The sequence below is a fragment of the Micropterus dolomieu genome, linkage group LG10 (genome assembly GCF_021292245.1).
Source record: "Micropterus dolomieu isolate WLL.071019.BEF.003 ecotype Adirondacks linkage group LG10, ASM2129224v1, whole genome shotgun sequence".
Taxonomy (NCBI): domain Eukaryota; kingdom Metazoa; phylum Chordata; class Actinopteri; order Centrarchiformes; family Centrarchidae; genus Micropterus; species Micropterus dolomieu.
The window spans coordinates 11,120,645-11,142,301 of NC_060159.1; the positions used below are offsets into that span (position 1 = coordinate 11,120,645).

The 21,657-nt window shown below is 41.8% G+C and overlaps 1 protein-coding gene across 2 annotated transcripts; it reads left to right on the forward strand.

The window, feature by feature from the left end:
• The first annotated feature begins 3,030 nt into the window (after positions 1–3,030).
• Positions 3,031–20,793, forward strand: tmem200a (transmembrane protein 200A). 2 transcript variants are annotated; one of them, XM_046061526.1, is made up of 6 exons: positions 3,031–3,728; positions 15,542–15,642; positions 17,610–17,747; positions 17,895–18,202; positions 18,342–18,505; positions 19,307–20,793. In XM_046061526.1, coding segments are annotated over exons 2-6 (1,722 nt in total). In that variant the 5' UTR covers positions 3,031–3,728; positions 15,542–15,640; the 3' UTR covers positions 20,417–20,793. The 2 variants fall into 2 exon arrangements, with proteins under 2 accessions (XP_045917482.1, XP_045917483.1); XM_046061527.1 differs by lacking the exon at positions 15,542–15,642.
• Positions 20,794–21,657: the final 864 nt, after the last annotated feature.

Consider the following 21,657-nt stretch of genomic DNA (forward strand, 5'->3'; position numbering starts at 1 on the left):
TATTTATTTATTATTTAACTAAATCGTAACTACATGATAGACCATCTGCTTCATGTTTACACCGGCCAATGGAGTGAATGGCCAATAGATGTGCGTTGTAATGTAGTCCTGGATCACCTCTGATACGTAGCTAAAACGCTGGTGTGGACGAAATCGTATTTGTTTTAATTCTCCGTTTGTAAACTAAAACGGAGTAGTGTGGATGGGGCCTTTGAGGTGCTGGTAGGTGGATTTTGGCAGCCAAGCTGTTTCCCCCTGTTTCTAGTCTTGATTTTAAGCTAAGCTAACTGGCTTTCTGTGTTGTTCAACTTCTGCTTTAACATGCAGGTACTGTAGTGTGTGTAATTTTTCTTTGATGACATTCATAAAGCCTCAACATCAGGTCAGTGAACTAAATTTGACCATAAAAAACCAACACATTATCACCAACTAAATCCTGGTTTCAGCCCAACACAGCTTCAGCGGCGGCGAAATAACAAGAACAGTGAAACGTTTGAAGCTGAAAAGCATTTAAGATGGTTTTGATTTCAAAGCACTTGTGAATTATTAAGCCCATACTTAACCTCAAACGACAAAACAACAGGCATTTCTTTCAAGGAGCACAGTGAAGATAAAACAAACTATAATTCTGGTAGCCTGTTTTTTTTTTTCAGTATGAAGTATGTTCCAGACCTGATATGAGTATGAAAAAAGGGGACTGGTGGAGACAATTCACACACAGAGACCTCCTGTATCTAGACAGAGTGTTTACACCACACAAGTGAGTTTATGCAATCTGTGTTGTATCCACAGAAGCAGAGAAATGAACGCACTGTTTTGTCCTCTGTTCTCCTGAGTTTTTAAGTTCTTTAAAAATCAATTCAACACGCAGAGCAGGGGAGAGATACTGAGAACACAGAGGCTCATTGACCTACATGACAGCATGTCGGGGCAGAGGGGCCGTAATTATCATACAGTGTGTGCATGTGTGTGTGGTACAGATTTTGACGTCACACAAACACATAAAAATAGGCTCGGAAGGACAGAGAGGAAGGGGTTTACATGAAAAGTGGGAAAAAGAAAGGCAGAACGAAAAAAACTAAGAACAGGATTTTTGGTATATTTGGTTCCAGCTTCCCAAATGCAAGGATTTGCTGCTTCTCTCAATTTTATGCCATTGCAAAATTAATCTCTCTTTGGTTTTGAAGTGTTGGTCAGACAAAACAAGATCTGAATACGTGCCCTTACGTTTCTCGGATACTGTGATGGCCATTTTAAAACATGTGCAGGCAATTACCCAATCACTGAGCCTCAAACAACCCTTGTGTGTCTGCTGTTGGCTGTCACCGGTCCCCCTACCTGTCAATCATACATGAGATACTCATTTGAGATATTCTCATTTCAAATAATAAAATGCTCTACTTTCCTCTCCTCGCACCTCTCGCCTTTTCAACCCCTACTCCTCCCTCTTTCCCCTTGCCTCCTCATGTCCTCTATTCCCCCCATTCCCTCTCCTCCTCTCTGTATAATCCTTTTCTGTCCAAAAATCGTCTCTTCTCCGACTCCCGTCCACAGCTGCTTACAATAACATGAAAAAAAAGTTAACACATTTTGTAACTCCCATAACCCCAAGTGGGCTTGTAAACAAGAAATGTAACAGTCAACAATGTAAGGCTTTGTCGTCCCCCCCCCTTTTTCTTCCACACTCTTATCCACCATCGGTTCTCGCTGTCTCTGTCCTGTTCTGGTGCTCGCAGTCCCTCTACAGCATGTTTTCATTTCAATCTCCTATGGAATGTAAATACAGCAATTGACTGTTCATGGCACCAGGGGTATGAGCCTCAACTAGCGGGTTTTATAAGTTTGAGAGCAGGCATTGGGGTTTGTGTGTCAACAAGATGAGGCTTTTTATGGTCTTCCAGGCTCCAGATGTCTCCATGAAAGCAACAACAAAAAAAAGTGGTCATGCTTGAGGGACCCGAAGAGTTATTTTTAGCACGCGTCTTTTAGCAGAGGCAGAAGGTGTTACAATGAGAGTTAAGGTTGGGGTTAAGGTCAAGGATGTCATGGTCAGGTTTGAGGTCAAGGAAGGCCCTGAGGACGTACAAAATGCCCTAATGATTGTGTACAAATGTGTAGTAAGTGTACATTACACAAGTGTACATGTTCAGTTGTACCAATCTGCTCTCTTTTCTTAGCCATGTGAACAAATAAGTCTCTCTCTCTCTCTCTCTCTCTCTCTCTCTCTCTCTCTCTCTCTCTCTCTCTCTCTCTCTCTCTCTCTCTCTCTCTCACACACACACTTAAAGCTTATTGTTTAAAATATCTGCCCAAGCCTCTGTGTTACATTCTCTTCACCTCGCCCCAGCTGGTGTATTTTCACTGAATCACTTCCAGCATGTAAATACAGGAAATGTCACGCATGCCAACATCTGCAATGTTTTTGCTGCCCTCACTTTCTCTGTGTGTGTGTGTGTGTGTGTGTGTGTGTGTGTGTGTGTGTGTGTGTGTGTGTGTGTGTGTGTGTGTGAAGACAGAAAAGCTGAAAACACACAGACGACTCCTAAGTTCTTCTCCTAACTAACTTCAGGGAATTTGTTGTATCTTACATGAACACACAAGGATTCACACATGCCAGTATTACAGCTGTCACACTTTAACACACTTTCCCACATTGGATATGTTGCTGCAGGAATGTTGTATCTCCTGAGCCCAGTCCTGCTGCTTGTTGTGTGTGCGCTCTTGTTGATCCATATCTCTCCTTGAGCATCACTAAGGCTTCTCCCTCTGTATTTTCTTGTCTGCGCCTTGCAAATGCAAGAAAAGCATGGCAAAGCGCCTTGTTTCCCTCCATAAACACGCACACAAACTCTCCATAAAGGGGCGCATGCATATATCTTCCCAGTAGTTCACCCCCATCTTTCTCTCTCTCTCTCTCTCTCTCTCTCTCCCCTTCTCTCAGATTCACATACACACACCTCAGTGAAAGCCTCTCACATTCCCACAAGCGTAGACGCGCTTTGGAGGAACTGGATGGAGCTGCCTCGTCTCTCTCCGCATCAGAGGACTAAAAGCACGCTTTTACTCTCCGCTTTACCCTGCTCGACGCTTTTTCTTAAAAATGTAACAACTTGCTGCTGAGATTTTCTAACAAGAGTTGTATTTTTTTTCAAAGGTTAAATCAAGTTTTTGGACGCAAATATCGGGAAATCGAGTTTTACGCATTACAGCCAAGAAGGACCTCACATCAGCCGCTTTTGTCTTTCCCCCAATGAAACAAGGAGTATTTTTCCAGCTGAGGAATTACAACCTGAGCGTTTACGACTTTAAATAGGCGGAATGTGTTGAAGGATTTTCCTGCAGTCGTAAAAAGGAGCGTGTTTCGCCGCCCTCATTGTTCTGAGCGCGCGTTCTCTCCATATGGCGTAAAACGTGTTCCGCGCTGAAGAAAGTCGTCAAGCAGACACGTCGAAAGCTCGCAAACCCAACTTGACACGGGCAAACTTTAATAATGGCGTTGCCTGGTCCCCATTAAAGACCTTGCATGTGAGTAAAGACCGTGCTGCTGTTTTCCAGACCCTGCAGGGAGCTTTAACTGTCTCCTGTAATCTACATTTTCTCCGGAATTGCTTTTCATTGGAAGTAGTCTTCAAAGTAGAAGATGGCTTTTTACTTCCCACCAGTTTACAGCCTAATCCCCCTCCTTGCCTAATGGCACAGTGACCGTGAAAACTCGGCTTTTTGCAAAGGTAAGAACTGAGCTGTATTTGACCTTTCCAACTCTTAAGCAATTTAAGTTCACAGCGCCACCATCTATGTTTTTATTTACATCCATATTTAATGACGTTGTGTTTAATAGTTGATGAGTACATGGAAGCTACATCTATCTGCCATCTTCCTACTGTAACTAATGGTGATCATCTGACAGGATAAGCTTGCTATTTGTCTAAGATAGTCCAGCATAGTGTAAGTTGCTGTTGTGTGCGTTTGTGTTTTATTTATTGATCGATTTACTGAGGAGTGAAAAACATGATCTCTTCTAAGTAGCCTAACAAGATGTCAGATTGTCAGTATCCATGCATTCAAAGAACGGACAAAGGTCATCATCAAAGGGTCAGTGGTCTTTTTCAATGAACCGTCAGTTATAACCCTGCAAACAAAAAGATCCCCACCAGACATACACATTACCCTGGTTAGAATATTACTTTGTTTCTGACGTTTTTTCTGCATAAAAAGTAAATAAGTGAACAGATGCTCTGCCACTGGTTTTATTGTCTTCATTGTGGTTTAAATGAGGCCTAGGAGTAACTGTCACCTTGAGAGCTGTTTGAAGAACTAGGGTAACTCACTGTGCTAAATGGCTCATTGTGAGACATCTCGTTGCCAAACGTTTTACGCAGAAATGCATCTGAGTTTAATTTGAGAGTCATTAAGAAGTCAGGCGACATAAAGCTCTCCACAAACTGGATAATCCTGTTTAAATACCCCCACATCAGCGGTTCTTTCACTTTGCAGCTCCCAAGACTCCCATAGAGAGATGTGCAAGCCCACAAACCACCACCTGATAATACGATGTTCATCCAGTAGACCCCCATCTGAGAAAATATTCTGGTTTATCTGATTATCATTTCCACTGAGAATGTTTTAAAGGCCAAATTAAATTAGCTTATGGAAAACAAAGCATGGAAGTGATTTGTAATAGTGGTATTAAATTTCAAGGGTTGACCCAGAATGGTCGAAGATTCAATGCTTCGATGGGCAGAGCCTGATTCGACTGTCAATCTTACAGTCGAAGCTTCGTGGCGAAACAAGAATCATGACATTTTGGCGATATGGGTGTGTTCAACTTCTGATTTTACATAGAACTACCAGTTTTCTCCCAAAAAGTTAATATACAGCCTATTACAATACACATTTCAACATTTAATGCTGTAAATAAACATGTAAAAAGAATAAAACTTTCAATAAATGTCTTTAAAGTACGTAAATAAATAATTGTAACCCTAACCCTGGGTCGTCAGTGGGCATGTGTAGGCGTAGCGTGTATGTGTGTAGTGGTAGACGAGGAACACTTGCTGAAGAGACCGAGCCCCAACTTCACTGGTGTTGTGCTGAGTTGTTCGCTCCTCGCGGGACTTTCGGATCATTTATCATCGTTGATGAACCACATAAAGAACAAAAAACACAAATACACACATGATTCGACTATCAGTCGACTACAGGCAGGAATTGACGATTCTGATTAGACTATGTAAATCCTTAGTCGGGGACAGCCCTATAAATTTCTTAAGCTGTGGAGAGTGGGCCTCTAGAATCCAAATATGGACCCTTACAAACCGTGGTCCTCAAACCGGTTTGGGGACCATTGCTGCAGGGCAGTTTGGGACAGCTCGTTCCTCAGGATAAGTGTGGGTGACTGATCGAAAACTGGGATTGTGAGGAAGACAGAGAGAGTCATTTTGCTGGAATCAACAGCTGGAACCAACACACACACACACACACATCTGGCATGAGTATCTGATGATTCAATTCAAAACGTAATTCAGCTGAGTAAAAGCTGAATTGATCACGAAAGGATACTAATGCAGTGTGAAGGATGCAAGATTTAAAAAAAGCACAGTATGTATCATCAGAATAATAAGGACAGATAAAAAAAAACACAAACAAGATGGTGAAGATGGCACAGGGTTTGACACTTGCATGCTGTGCATCAGAAAATGTGCTGTTGAAAGGTTAGTGGGAAAACACAAAGTGACATATTCGCCAGACAGATGAGTCAACCTTGACCGTGAGTCTGTAGGAGTAAAGCAATGCACAAACACATGCTCGCTGTCTGTTTATCCTTTGTTCATTCTTCTTTCTCTGATACAGATTCCTCCTTTCACTCTTCCCTGCACAGCTTTCTCAGTGGCGTTTTCCTCCCTTCGGCCTTATCCATTGATAGCCGCCCCCCCCCAGAAAAAAAGAAAAGAAGAAACACCAAATGGCATTCTGCTTCTTTAAAGAGCTTCAAGAAAGACTCAAGCAGGATACTGTATCAGGCTCATGTTGAGGAGACTCAGACTCAGATTCAATTTCCATCAATTCTGTGATTCAATTCTAATCAGTGTCACAATAGACAATAAGACGTTGAACATTGTGAACCAACTCAACAGTGGAAAATGTGATAACTGCAAGTTTAAAATAAATTTGGTTCAGTCCAAGCTGGTGGTTCCACCTCAGGGTTCATGTCCTTGTCGCTAGCTACTCTTACTGGCTGGTCAGGGTGCCGGGAGGTAGGGGACAAAAAGCAACACAGTCAGCTGGTGTTAGCTGTGGGGTGCTTCTCTGCGGCCGACTCTGACCTCTCTGGAAAAACCTGAGAATTCGACCTCAGGGATCAACAAAGATCTGTTCCTGCTGTAAGGCCCATCATGCCCCGTAATACATGTCACAGCTTTGTGTCATAGGTCATCTCATCTCTCTGTTTTACCTTTCCTGTCACATACTGCCGGGTGAAGGAGAAAATCATACTCCCTATTAAAACCGCTGTTTAATGTCTTCTGGTGAAGATTATTCCTCACAGGAAACAGTCTATTTTTGTCCGAGCCATGTCATCATTGTGTAGTAAAGTAATTACAGATGGGTGAGTTTTGAATACTCCTTCATGTTAGTGTGTTTATGGACGCTTTAGGGACATCCGACATCCAAGACGTTATCTTGTTTGAAATAAATAAAACCCAGTAGGCAAAAAACCCCCACTGTAAATAGGATCATGTGAAGTTCTTCCACTAGGCTGATGGTTTTTAGGTTTTTAGAAGGCGCGTGCTGTAGATTTCATTTCCTTCCTTAGTCAGTTTGTCCAGTATACTATCCTATATTATACATTATACTGTACTATACTGTATACTATATTATAATATATTATACCATATTATATGGTACCATATTGTAATATATTATATATACCATTTTTTTGACCTAACATGTAGTGGAAAGTATGGCAGCTGTCCCACTGAATAAGTTAGGCAGATCTTACTTTAACAACAACAACATAAATGTCAAACATAAAATAAAGTCATACCTAATAAAATCAACCCATGCACACGCTCTTTTCAACAAACCTGAACTCTGTTTGTAATGTGCTTGACAGCAGTGTAGGTGTACTCTGAAATGAAGCACTTAAGTGTGACCTGGGCATTAAAACACTCGACAGTCTCTTTATTTCAGTATTTCAAGGTACAAGCATTATCAAGAACAGACTGTACAATGATCAAATATTGTTCACTGCATATTTGCCCTTGACTCATGCAGGTCATTTCTTTGGTCATTTCCATCAGTCTTTGCAAGAGAACAAACAGTAAACTGCCTTTTGATATTCTGCACATTAGCCAAAACTTAAATATTTGGCACACTGGAGAGACAGTTCTTACTATGTTTTGAGGGCAGTCTTCCATGTTTGACTCCCAGCTCTGTGACATTATGGCAACTGACCTTGAAGTTAGGGTGAGTGATGAGGAGAAATCCAACACCATGACAAATACCATGTTATAGAGCGAATGATGTCGCTAAGTTGTGGGATAGCGAACTGCCGTTACAGTTGCTGCTGCGAAGCTAACATGCAGAGAGGAGGAGATGGTCCCAGAGGCAGCACACCGGCTCCTGATAGCAATACTTACAGCTCTCCTGCTACTATAGCTAACATCACAACAACAGCAAGTCTTTGTGAACTAAAAAGTAAGCTGGATGTCCTTGGGCAAGCCATTTAACGTTACCCAACACACAAAAACATGGCTGGATTAGTTTTGTGCGGCTCGGTCTGAGACACTTTGTTTTCTATTTACAGAGACAGGACTATGACATATAAGGTATAAGGGCCATTGTATATGTAAAAAAAAAAAAAACACATTCACAGAGTCGGGAGAGGGGGTTAATATTATGAGGAAAAAACTCTCATTAAAGTAAATTTACGAGAAACAAACCCAAATTTTGATGAAAAAAACTTGTACAAACTATTTTTCAGATGTGCTTGTTGATAATAACAATAATGTTAATAACCACAGCCGCCACACCCCTCACCCTATTAACCTTACCAGAGCAGTTTATGACCCAGAAACACATTAGCCATTGTAACTGTAATGGGAGAAATAATGGATGCTATTTTTTCTCTCTTTACCACAATCCATTTTTATCCTCATGCTCATTCCTCCTTCATTACATCTCTCTTTGCTGCTTTCCTTCTTACTCTATTTGTGTCCACATTAGATGCCTTTCTCCATGACGTGTTAGCATACAGTTCAGTGAAGTGAGTCATTTGAGACAAACTTTTTTCAGCATGCCTCTAGAGTCAAAAAAGTCAAAGCACCTTCTCTAGTCTCTTTCACCCTGTCTCCCCCCTCTGGCTAAGTTCCTCCAGTCCTGATTTCTAGCATCTTTACTTTGCCCTCTACCTTACTTCACCTCTTTTTATCTTTCTATCCCACCTGTCCTGTTCTCTTTCCTCTTCCACACTCTCATGTGTGGAATTTAGAGAGGATTGTACAGCTTCAAGCACAGATCGCATGAACAAGATGTAATTAACACCCCGATGCTGACGTGTAAATGTTGAGTGCAAAAGAATTCAGGTCTTTTTTCTTTGCAAACACCTTTCATGCCAAACTCTCTGTTTCCCTCACCCTCTCTCTTCATCCCTGGTGTCTCCCTTTCACTGTCTCCTCTTCTCATTTCTTGCCAATTGCCCGTCTTCATCCATGTCTCTATCCATTCCCTCCCAATTCTACGCCTCCTTTCCTCCCCTATCACACCTCTTTCAAATTGATGGTGAGGTGCAGTGAAATCAGTCCAAACCATGTGGTGTTACATAAACGTTTGTTTTTGCCCAATATCTGCACACAGAAATAAAAATAAAAATGCCCCTTTGTTAATAGGATACAGTGTTAATGATATATCTGTCATTCCTGTGCACACAGCTGGTAGTTGCTATAGAAACGTGTCATCAGCAGCAGCACAGGTAGTTGCTATAGGGACAGTACATCACACAAGGTCCCCTATAGATAGGTGACTTGTCGTTATCATGCTAAAAAAGGCGTCTCCTCACTCAAGCACACAACACATGCAGAGGAATACCACAGAGGATGTTTGACAGTGTACGTGGGGAAATCTCCGCTCTGCAGGCATGATGTTTTTAAAAATGCAACTTGTGTGAGAGCGTCTCGAAATGTTTAAACGTCTCCAGTAACAGATTAAATCTGCTTCCTTAAGGGTGTGGTATATTAAATAGTTTTCTTGTCACTGTTGAGTATGCACGGATAAACAGCGGAAGCAAATGCGTCGTTATTTAGGTGATCACACTGAGGCTAATTCATGATTCATCAAACACTAATTTAGAGAGCTGCTTATTAAGGCAGCGAAATGGAAAATGGAGCAGTGGATATCACATTCTTTATAACTTTTATCTGGTAAGAGGTGGAAAAAACTAACATTAATATTTATACGGCCTGTGTGTGATTACTGTGTGATAAAGTTGATACAGAAAACAGCAAACTTCTCTCTCTTAAAAGATCAAAACACAACACACTGAATGAGGTTTACATACAGTATGTACGCCCAGCACAAACCCACTGATTAGGTGTTAGGTGCTGAGCATGGTTACTGAATATTAATTAGTCATATTATGTGGTCACTGCACAGGTTCTCCGTGGTAGAGAGCCATGTTGCGTCAGAGACACAGTGGTTTCTCATTAGGCTGTCAGCATGTCCTTCTCTTTGCCCCACTTGTTTCTTCCTCACACCTTGATAAAATGGCAGATACACATACACCTCAGTCCTGTCATCACTGACAGTAAAAGCACTCTCCTGTCCTTTACTGTCAGGCCTTTCTATCTATATAGGTATTACTGTTACAGGTCTTTGTACAGGCTTTTCAGTCTCTGGTCATGACTCAGTGTTGCAGCCAGGTAGATGCACTGATATAAGTTAGGGATGGGTATCGCTACTCGGCCTTTATTGTATCGACCAAAACAGCTCCGTATCAAGTAGAATCAAAATGTCTCCAGTCAAACCAGTACTTCAATCGATATTTTTTGCCGTGATCTGGTTACAAAAGTAACTATTTATATGGTTTTGCTTGCAGCCAAACACACAAGCAAAGAAAGACAAGAACACGGCTCTTTTTTAATCTTATGTACCTGCACCATAAACTGTATTAAAAAAGGCCTGCACGGGCCGAGTCCATGCGTGATTCACCTTCGGCTGCGTCTCAGGCACGTTCGTCACTGTTGCAGGTTCTTCACCACAAGCTTGGCTTTTTGTTGGTTTCATCTTCTGGTATCATTTAACACTTCTCTGTACATTTTTATTTGTTATTCACATCACTTGTCATTGATCGATCACTGTGTTCCATCACATCAAAAACGCTTTTGTGGCGCAGCAGCGATCAGCTGATTTTACTCACAGAACCTCTTCAGGTGTAGTTGGGTTGATCGGCTGGACATGGAGCCTCTCTTTTCCTCTGTTTGTGTCTTTAGTGTAGTTAAGTGACTTGTTTAAACAGACTCCTTACTCGATTTCCATTTGTGAATGTCGTTTTTGGGGGAGGTTTGCGAGTCATCAAAAAAGGGGATCAAAAGAGATCAATTCAGTTCATTGACTGAAAGTTAAAATAATTTTCCGTTGTTTACTTTCAACACAGATATCAAAAAATACCTTAAATTTGTTTCCCACAACTTATTTGGTCACTTAACTATTTCACTCTTCCTCTGTCATTCAAATATAAAAAAATCGTAAGCTGTAGTCTTTCCCTGTATAATACTACCCATGAGGATGACGTAATTAGGATGAGGAGCGATCTGATACAATTTCCCAATACTTTTACAGTTAATTGAAACAAGAAAAAAAAAATAGATAACCATTCTTGTCCATAACAACAATAAAAATAATAACGGGCTACCAATCAACTACTATGGCTTCAACAGGTGGCATTTTATGCAAGGTATATCAAATGAAGTACTGTATTAGTATTGGTATCATTTTAAGGGTATTGGTTTTGGTACTTGTATCGTAAAAATTTAAAGGATACCAAATCCTAATGTAAGTGCTTCTACAGCCCTCTCATCTTAGCTTGCCTTCATACTAAGGCTGACCCTAGTCCATGCTTCGATGGCCGGAGCCTGATTTGACTGTCAATCTCACAGTCAAAGTTTCCCAGCGAGACATTGTTTTTTAATAGTGGGCTACTTGAAATAGACCTGCAAGGAACTGCAACATGCATGTAAAGTTACTTGTCGGCTGCACAGCATGCATGCAAAACTCTGCACTGGCAGGAGATCAGAGAGAAAATGGTCAACAATAAACCTCAGTTTAGCTGGAAATGTAGGCCTACAGTGTAAGTTACACTGACTAATGATTAGAGACTTGAGCTCTACAGCTTCTCAAGATTAAAGCTACCGTGTGTTCCCACAGCCCCGCTCGCAATCACCGCGCACAAAAACACACGACTCAACAATCAGACGGCTATAGGCAGGACTTGCTAATTCTAATTCGACCATGTAAATCCTTAGTCAGGGACAGCCCTAATTCATACCCTCCTTCTCCTCCTGTTCCCATATTCCTGTTATCTTTTCAAAAAAATGTTGTCATCCCTGTCTCTCTTCTTCTATCCTCCCCCTGTACTACCCTCCACCCCTTGCTCATCTTTCAGTGAACAGAGGAAGACTCTCCACCTGCTCTTCAAACATTGTGTGGGTTCCTGTTTGACGCACACCAAGAGAGTAGAGAAAGAGAGAGGGAGCGCGAAAAAAACAGAGAAAAGAGGCCATTTGTGTTTGTCCTTGTGTGAATCACCATCTGTGGTATAGCATTTTCCTACAGCAGTATTACCAATAAGTTGATTGACATGAAAAATACATTAAGATGTGAGAAGGAGAAAAGAGGGTAGGAGGAAAGAACGTCTGGTCTTGTGTGTGATTCACAGTCATGTTACTTTGAATACTAAAAGCTTTGTGTAACTCTGAATCTTAAAGCAGACTTTATTGCTTCAAGATGTGTCGGAGAAAAAAAAGAAAGGAAGGGAGAGAGGAAGAGGACAGTGACCAGAAAATAAAAATAAAATTAGAGACAGATTAAAAATAGATCTGAGAGGACAGAGGGGGCGGAGAAAGACAAAGAGTGATAAGAGGAGAAAGAAAGCTGGAGAGGAAGAAAAGTAAGCGAAGGTAAAAATTATTCAGGGTCACAACCAGAATGCATTAGCTGATAGACAGAAGAGAGGGGGAGAGATTTATAGATTTTGGAGGAAGAAAGAGCGAGAGAGAGAGCGCGAGAGCGAGAGAGCGCGAGAGCGCGCGCGAGATAAAAAAATAGACAGACCAAGGTCATGGGTGTGTTCTTGTTCCCATGCTAAATCAGTTTTATCTTTTATACACAGACATGCACACAATAATGCACACGGTGCAAAAAACCGATGACCTAATAAATACACGTACTGTGAAAATTGTACCACAGTAACTTCGGAGTACTGCTCAGAAAAAGTAGTAATACTGAAATCACATTACAGTAATGCTGAAAGAATTACACAACACTTGCATTCAAAGTCAGAATAATCACATAATTTATAATCTAACTGAAAATAATACTAATATAATAATCTTTATTTGTAGAGCACTTTTCAAAAACAAGTTACAAAGTGCTTTAACAAGTGTAAAGACAATAATACCCCAAAAACAATAATACAGAAACAATACAAGATAAAAGCAAGAAAACATTGAAAAGACTAAAATACATGTTTAAGATAAATATAAAATAAGTAAAATAGAATGAAATAAAAGGGATAAAATAAAGTAAAATAAGACCGGGAAAGGCTCTCCTATAAAAGTATGTTTTAAGAAGGGACTTAAAAGAGTTCACTGACTCAGCCGACCTGATTTCCTCCGGCAGGCTGTTCCAGAGCCTCGGGGCCCTGACAGCAAACGCTCTGTCCCCTTTAGTTTTCAGTCGAGACTCTGGAACAGACAGCAGACCTCTGCCCGAGGATCTCGAGGTACGTGCTGGTGCGTATGGGACTAAAAGGTCAGAAATATAACAAGGCGAGAGGCCATGAAGAGCTTTAAAAGTGATCAATAAAATTTTAAAGTCAATTCTAAAACACACTGGGAGCCAGTGTAATGAAGCTAAAATAGGAGTACTGTGGTCATATTTCTTTGTTCTGGTTAAAAGCCCGGCAGCTGAGTTCTGGACAGTCTGGAGTCGATCAATAGATTTTTGGGTTTAACAGGTGAAAAGGCTGTTGCAATAATCCAGGCGTGATGAGATGAAGGCGTGTAAAATGGTCTCGGTGTCCTTAAAAGTTAACAGATCGAATTTTTGCTATATTTCTAAGTTGATAAAAACATGATTGAACAAGCTTTGTGGTGTGCTGCTCGAAATTTAAATTACTATCACACCAAACACCAAGGTTCTTTGCCACAGGCTTAATGTGATTTACTAGGGAACCAAATACTGCCATCTGCTGGGACCCAATGACCAGGATTTCTGTTTTGTCTGAGTTCAGCTGGAGGAAATTATTTGACATCCATTTTTTAACTTCACAAAGGCAGTTGTTAAGTGAACTCAGCATTCCAGGGTCTGTGGATCTGACGGGCAAGTATATTTGTGTGTCATCAGCATAAATGTGAAAAGAAATGCCATGTTTATGGATAATATGTCCAAGGGGAAGCAGATACAAGGAAAACAAAATGGGTCCTAAGACCGACCCCTGAGGCACACCATATTTAACTGGACAGAATGAGGAGACATAGTTGTTTACAGACACACAAAACTTCCTATTTGACAGGTAGGATGAAAACCATTCTAGGGCCGTACCAGAGCTCCCAACCCAGTGCCTCAGTCTGTCTTAACATGATGTTGTGATCAATGGTATCAAAAGCAGCGCTAAGGTCCAGGAGTACCAGGACTGAGCACATACCTTCATCAGCAGACATTAAAAAGGTCATTGGCGACTTTAAGCAGGGCAGTCTCAGTGTTGTGGTACTTCCTGAAACCAGACTGAAACTTTTCAAATAATTTGTTATTTTCCAGCACAGTGAGCAGCTGTTTGGACACAATTCTTTCTAAAATCTTTGCAATAAAAGGCAGTTTTGAAATTGGTCTAAAATTTTGATGGAGGGAGTGATCTAAACCAGGTTTATTTAAAAGTGGGTTCACGCAAGCTGTTTTAAAATAATCAGGAACACAACCAGTAGATAGGGAGCTGTTGAAAACAGAGATCAAATGGGGCCCAACAGAATATATTACTTTCAGTAAAAACTTTGTAGGTATTACATCAAGTGGGCTGGAGGACACTCATTTGTGATACTGTTTTTAAAAGCTCAGACAAGTCGATGGGATAAAACTGGTTAAAACTGTCTTGTTGCTGGTGAGGGACCTCTGAGTAAGAGGCCGTGGGGGTAATAGAGGCTCTGATTGACACCACCTTATTGGTAAAATAAGATAAATACAATTCACAGTCATTACTTCCAGCTAATGCACAAGGAGGGGTTGGGTTTACCAGCTGATCCACAGTCTTAAACAGAAACCTGGGATTGTGTTTCTGTGTAGTAATGAGTTCAGAAAAATAGTGTGTTCTCGCATCCTTAACCATGTTATTGTAGTTAATTAATAAATCCTTCAGACTGAGGTAATGGACTTGGAGACTGGATTTTTTCCATCTGCGCTCTGCTTTCCTGCATTCCCTTTTGAGGCTGCGAATGCTGTCATTTATCCAGAGTTGCTTACTAGCTTTAGACGTAGTTGTGTCAGTTGCATTAACATTGTTGGGGTCATCAACATGAATATTAAAATCGCCACAAAGAACAACTCTGTCATAATTTAAAACCAGAGTAGATAAAAATTCAGGAAGTTCTGATAAAAATCCTCCAGGCGGTTTTGGGGGGCGATAAATTATAACATATATATAATATGATAGGTTGCAGCCCTCCAACTTTAAGAGAGAACTTCAAAGGAGTTAAATTCATCACAGCCTACTTGATGACAGCTAAAATTTTTCCTATACACGCTCACTAGCCCACCAACACGACCACTGACCCTCGGTTGACTAAAAACAACCGAGGGTCAGCTGGTAAATCCAGTGTCTTAAAACAACCCTTCTGAGTGTATCATGAGTAACTCAGAACCACTTTGCTAGTGCTTGATACCCTTTTTTGTCATTTAAATTAAATAATGCTCATGATTAATACAGTTTTTAAATGCTGTATGGCAGCTTTCTACAGTTATTCACAAAACGTCCTCATACATAAATGACAAAATAGGTCGATTTTCAACTGTCCCAAAGTGACATGTACGAGCATTGGGCGTACTGGACCTTAAGTACATTTTGTCATGTGACCTAAGTCACATAACATTTAACGCGTCGTAAATGTTGTGAAATGGTGGTAGTTCGGTGAGGTTTAGGCAATAAAAACCACTTTGTTAGGTTTAGGAAAATATCCTGGTTTGGGTTAAAGTAAGTACATTACTTAAGTCATGTGAGGTAAGTCATCTATTGTTTAACTTTAAATAGGACAACTTTGACTTTTTTTTTTCCACACAGGACTTGGTCTCTTGAGTCAAAGTCCTGGGTTTACTTGACGCATCCATCCACCCCACCATCCTCCTGACTTCTTCTGCCACCACAGGGTCGAGACAAAAAATGTAAATATGTGTCGTAATAAACTGCTGCATAATCGACCTTCATGCTGGTTATTCAAGAAGGCTGAACAGAGCTATATAGTGTATGTCTCAGGGTTAGCCTGAGTATGCTAAATGTGAGCAAGAATGAGTGGAAGCAAGAAAATCATGTAAAAAGGTTTAAAATTTCAGCACCAGTAACATTCATTGTGAAGGTGGTGCTTAAGCTAAGGTAAATGCTCCGTACTTGTATAGCGCCTTTCTAGTCTTTTCGACCACTCAAAGCGCTTTTACACTACATCTGCATTCACCAGTCACATACATTCATACACTGAGCCTAAGTGCTCAAACGGAAACTAACATTAACACTCATTCATACACTGGCGGAATAGCCGGGGTTCAGTATCTTGCCCAAGGACACTTCGACACGCAACTAGGGGGAGCCAGGGATTGAACCGCCCACCTTCCGATTAACGGCCAACCCGCTCTACCTCCTGAGCCACAGCCGCCCCATTCAGACAATCTTATGACTGTTTCAAAGTTCAAGAGCAGAACTACCAATGTGGCACCCAACAAAAACAATCAGGTAATCTGTAGCAATGAAGTCATTTTGCCAGAATTTTATACTTTAAATTTCCATTCAGAGTCTGTACCTCGGTAATTCAACATCAAATGTAGTCGGTTTAATCCTCTTAATACTAAACAGGACAATGCTAATGTTCATGTGCGCCCAGATTAACAGGCATTTAAACTCAAATGAAGGCTCCCAGAATAAGCCTGTGTTTGTTTTAAGCCCTCTTCCTTTTAATAACTATTAATAGATATCTGAGCAGCTGGTGAGCAGAGACTGATTCATTTGAATATTATGTCAGAAATGCAGCACTATATTTCCAGTTTTATAATTGCAACAACGATGTAAATAACAGCAATAATGGCCGCAATTAAAATATAAACACAATAAATGGCAGATTTGAACTTAAGTGAGTAAAGATTAGAGTGAAATACACAGGCCATGCATGTTTCTCTCGGCCTGTTTGCTTTCCTCTTCTATTTCTCGTATCATCTTGTTTCCTGAGTTTCTCTCTCATACGCACAGGAAGAATGCAATAAACAAACAAACATCCTGCAGGAGTAAATGTATGTATGACTAAGATGGTACACACAAACACCCATGTTGTCCTGAAGGCTGACCGCCAACAACAAAGCATCACCAGTAAACAGGAGAAACAGCATTTCTCAAACTTGGAAAGACGCTGAAAGTCTGACACACTTTCCCTGTCAAAGTGTGTAAAAAACCCTGCTTTTTAAGTTACGCCTGAGGTGACACGCCTGCTAAAAATAAAGCAAACAAAGCTGTGATCTGGAATTGGTTCAATCTGCTTGATTGTGAGTAATGTCGCACTCTGAATATTAAGTGTCTCACACCTCCAATATTCAGAGCATCTTTGACTTTGACTATGCAGAAATACACATGTGTATCCCTAGACCTGTTCTTATATGTAGCTGTTGGTTTTTCGTCATGTTGAATTGAATTTATTTCAGGATAACCTCTTGAGATGCATCATCTCATTTTCAAGGGGGTCCACGTGCATCTGTGCCTCTACCCAGTGGAAATTTTGCACCAAACAGTTGCACTAGTTCTTCATTAGTGGTCATTTAGTGCAGTGGTTCTAAACCTGCGGGGCGTAGAGCCACTTCAGGGGGGTCGAGGATTTTGAGCAGACATAAAGTTGCATGAATAGTGATCTGATGCTAACCTGAATTGTGTTTATTTTAATTACCTCTATTGTTTGATTGATAAAAATGAAATCCAGTTTTGCTTCGGTGGGGGTGGAGGCATGAACTGCTCTTGACTTTGAAGGGGGGAATGACAGAAAAAGTTTGAGAACCACTGCTTTAGTGACGTGGCAGTACAAACACACACACCCCAGGCGCTGGAGTGGTACATGTTACAACTCATGACTAATTTGTTTCTGCATGTGTATCTGCAGGTTAAGTATGACTGCAGCAGCAGGTGTTCTAACAGGCTTGGCTAAGCTTAAACGGCAAGACTCTGCCCGTTCTCAGCACCGGCCCATACCACCTACATCGCCAGGCCTGGGAAACCCCAACCCAGAGGCTGCCCCCAGGTGATCATCTTAGTCTTCTTTTCATAAATTCAATGAAAAGAAGACTACTACAAACATTCCGGTGCCAGGTGTTAGGCTGAGTGTACATTTTTGTATGGTGGCTGTCGCTAGATAAATTTTTTTTTTCTCTTTATACTTTTCATTTAGAAAGCGTAAAAGACGCACCGATGTTGTGGTAGTACGAGGAAAGCTCCGCCTCTACTCTGCCTCCGGGTTTTTTCTCCTTCTCGGACTGGTCATCTTGGCCATCGGTATCGGCATGGCAACACTGGGTTACTGGCCGCACAGTGAAACCATGCCCTCTGGCCCACCGGCCAAATTGGCGACTGGAGGAGGATCTAAGATAGCAACTGCCGGAGGAGCTAAAACATCTTCCACAGGTGAAGGAAATGGAGCCAAGATGGCCGTCACAGAGGAGGACGTGGCTAACTCCAGCACGAGTCACAATGTGCAAGGTAAGTGAACCAATGTCTTCTTGAATAGAAAAGAGTGTGTTCCTGAAATACCTAAGATGCCAGAGTGAGTTTCTCGGGACTGTCTGTAAACACCTCTTAATATTAAACGGCTCACCCCCTCCATGTGTTCTGCATGTAGGTACGCCCTCCAAGCAGACTGGGGGTGTTCTGACGCGGTTCCTGGAACAGCATCTTCACTCCGAGAGGATGAAGATGCTCGGGCCTTTCACCATGGGCATTGGGATTTTCATCTTCATCTGTGCCAACGCCATTCTTCATGAAAACAGGGACAGGGAAACAAAGGTAGGGCTGAAATCAGAAAATCCACACACACACACTCAAATACTGGAACATGCATCAGAGAAATCAAAAACTGGAGTTGCGAGAGGATTTTGGTTCTAGAAAAGGTTTTGAAGGAATATTTTAAACCGATATTTCAATTATAAAACACAAAACCCCATTGTCAATAGAATATGTAGTTAATATTCCTTCCCAGCTCCATATTTCTGTTCTTCCTCCGTACTCCATACAAAATGAGGGGCATGCACACTGCAGTCATCCACATTCATCATCCCTACATAACTAACATACAAATCATATTTCTGCCAACCTCCTTCCATCCTCATCACTGCAATATTCCTCTGATCACATTTCCTCTGCTCTTATGCCCTTCCCTTTGCTTCCTTGATTTGATTATTCCTCTCCTCCTCCCTTCCAGGTAATCCATGTGAGATCCATGTATTCCAAAGTCACAAGCATCCACAAAAAATAAAACTGTAGAATAAAATCCCTCTACTGCACACATTAAAAAATTTTCATCATATTTTTAGGAAGATTGAGGGATTTATGTGTTGCCTCAGGGTAACGTTGTGCTATAAGGGTAACCACCAAGGAAAATCTCAGTTTTAGAACATGTGAAGTGAAAAGTAGCCTAACTTCACAATGTTGCCATAAGACAAGAGAAAACCCCTTAATTATTTCTATTTATATCTAATGTTTTTCTCAAAAACCTATCAAGTGTTTTATATTTTTGAAGTTATTTCTATTTAAACATGCAACCCTCCCTACTGCAACTACTAATAATTTATTTCTCTGCTGTACTAGATAATCCACATGAGAGACATGTACTCCACAGTCATTGACGTCCATCGCCTTAGGCAGAGAGAGCAAAAACAACACCATCACCGCAATAGCACCTATGCAAGAGAAGCTGGGGATCTTCGAGCCTTTGGAGCTGAAAACGCAGCACGACTGGCCAGCAACTCCCTCCTCGCATTCTCCTCTCGGGCCGGAAGCGGAGGGTCCACAGAGGAGGAAGAGGTGCTATTAGGGGACGAGGAGTTTCACAGACACAGGGGGCAGGCTAAGTTGGATTGTGGCTTTGCGGGGCTGCTGGCGCCGCTCTACAAGGATCGCCCCTTCTGCGGCCCAGGGCTGGGGTTCGCTCGCTCGGATTCAGTGCGCCACCAGTGGTCAGTGGACGGAGATGGGGAGAAAGGAGGACACCATGCCCGCTCTATTGTGTCCTCCTCTATCTCTGCATTTACTCTCCCTGTTATAAAACTCAACAACTGCGTTATTGACGAACCGGAGATGGAGGCAATTACTGAGGAGGACAGAGGAGGAAGCAGAACAGACAGAGAAAGGTCACAGCCTCTGAGCTCGATGGAGTCTCTGGTGATTCCTGTAGCATCCGTTGCCAAGGCCTCCAAACCACCGAGCTTACACCGGAGTCACTCCGCCTCCTCCTCTCACTGCTCCTCTGTCTCCTCTTGTTCCCTATCCCCTGCTCCCTCCTCTACCTCAGGCTGCTGGCTCTCCCCAGGAGCAGCAAGGAGCGACTTTGGCTCCAACTCTTCTCTGCACATACTCAGCAGCCACTCCAAGTCTCTGGACCTGGAGCGCGGGCCGAGCATGCTCAGCGTGCACCCGGAGCAGCGGAAGCACCCCAGCTGGCCGCGCCTCGATCGTAGCAACAGCAGCCGCAGTAATGGTGGCAACCGGGGCAGCAGTAAAGGCTACATGCGGCTGGAGGACAGGGAAGAGCAAGGGGAGCGGCTGTTAGAGGTGTCACCGTCTCTGACAGTGACGCGCGACTACAGTAAGCGGGAGAAGCTGCTAATGATATCTAGGTCGCACAATAATCTGAGCTTTGAGCATGACGAGTTTAACAGCAGCACACTGAAGAGAGGGAGCTCTGAGACTCGATTCTGAAGACCCTTAACTAAAGGTTAAAGACACTTCTATCCTGTTCTGTAGATTACTCTCCAGACAGTAGTGACAGAGTGTACAGTGCGTTTGCGGCACACAAACTGTTGAGTTTAACAGCTGCACCCTGGAGAGAGGAAACTCGAACGTGGTTTCAAAGACACTTCACTGAGCATCAGGCTGGAGAGTAGTCAATAATGGACATTGTTCATGCCTCATGTCAGTAAGACACTAGATGCCGACTGTACCAGAGGTGCTGTAGCTGAGCCTGACCTGTGACCTCTGTGGAGGGAGGGAAATGAAAAGAGAAGTTAATCATCTGTCTACTTTATACAGACATAGTTCTAATAAAGTTTTAAGAGGATCTCAACCCTGAGACAATGCTTTAGGATCGATACTGTTTCTTTGTAACAGGCTTTGAAATGAGCTTTTCTTAAAGTCTTACACGGTTTCATTCCAGCAGCCGCCGGCTAAGTCACCTCAGCGGGTAGGAGTAGCACAAAGTCAAATCTTTTTATCTTCTTTTAGGTCTAGGTACAACCCAAGGAATGAGCAAGAGAAGAAGCTCTAAGACATTAATCGTAATATTAATATTTGTTTGTGCGGCCCCTTTGAAAACAAAGTTTGCTAAATAGCGTTGTAAAGAGAGACTAAGACAGATCATTTTTAACTAATCTACTGGTCTTGGCATACTGCAGCGACAAGGCTCTAAAGTCGAAAAAGATAGATTTTAGTGGTAAAGTATTTGTTTGAATCAGAAATACTTTATTGATCCCCGAGGGGAAATTCTGTGCTCCTTGAAAGGTGGTTTATGTATGTTTGTTTCTGTCTCATCCTCAGATTGTAGCAGATGTAGAGTTCAACACAAAGAGCAAAGTAAGACAAAACCAGTTACTATAATATCAATACACTACAGGACAGAACAAGTTTAAATCTAGATGCCAGGCTGCAAAACACAATAATGGAGTCCGTGTTGCCCTGCAGTCACAATAACATTGCCCTTTCCCAGGAACTATAGAGAGAAGTTTTGTTGTGTCCTACTGAAAACTAGAATTAACAATCTGTGTCTATAGCTCTGCTACAAAGATTTAACTTTGATTTCACTCAGGATATGCAATCTATAATTCATATTAATTTTTGTCGAACTATTCACAAACCTATTCAGTATTAGCAAATAATATTGGAGTACGACCTAACGTATGATAAAGTGGGGTTGGTACTAATTATTTTCAGCACTGTTCCACCGC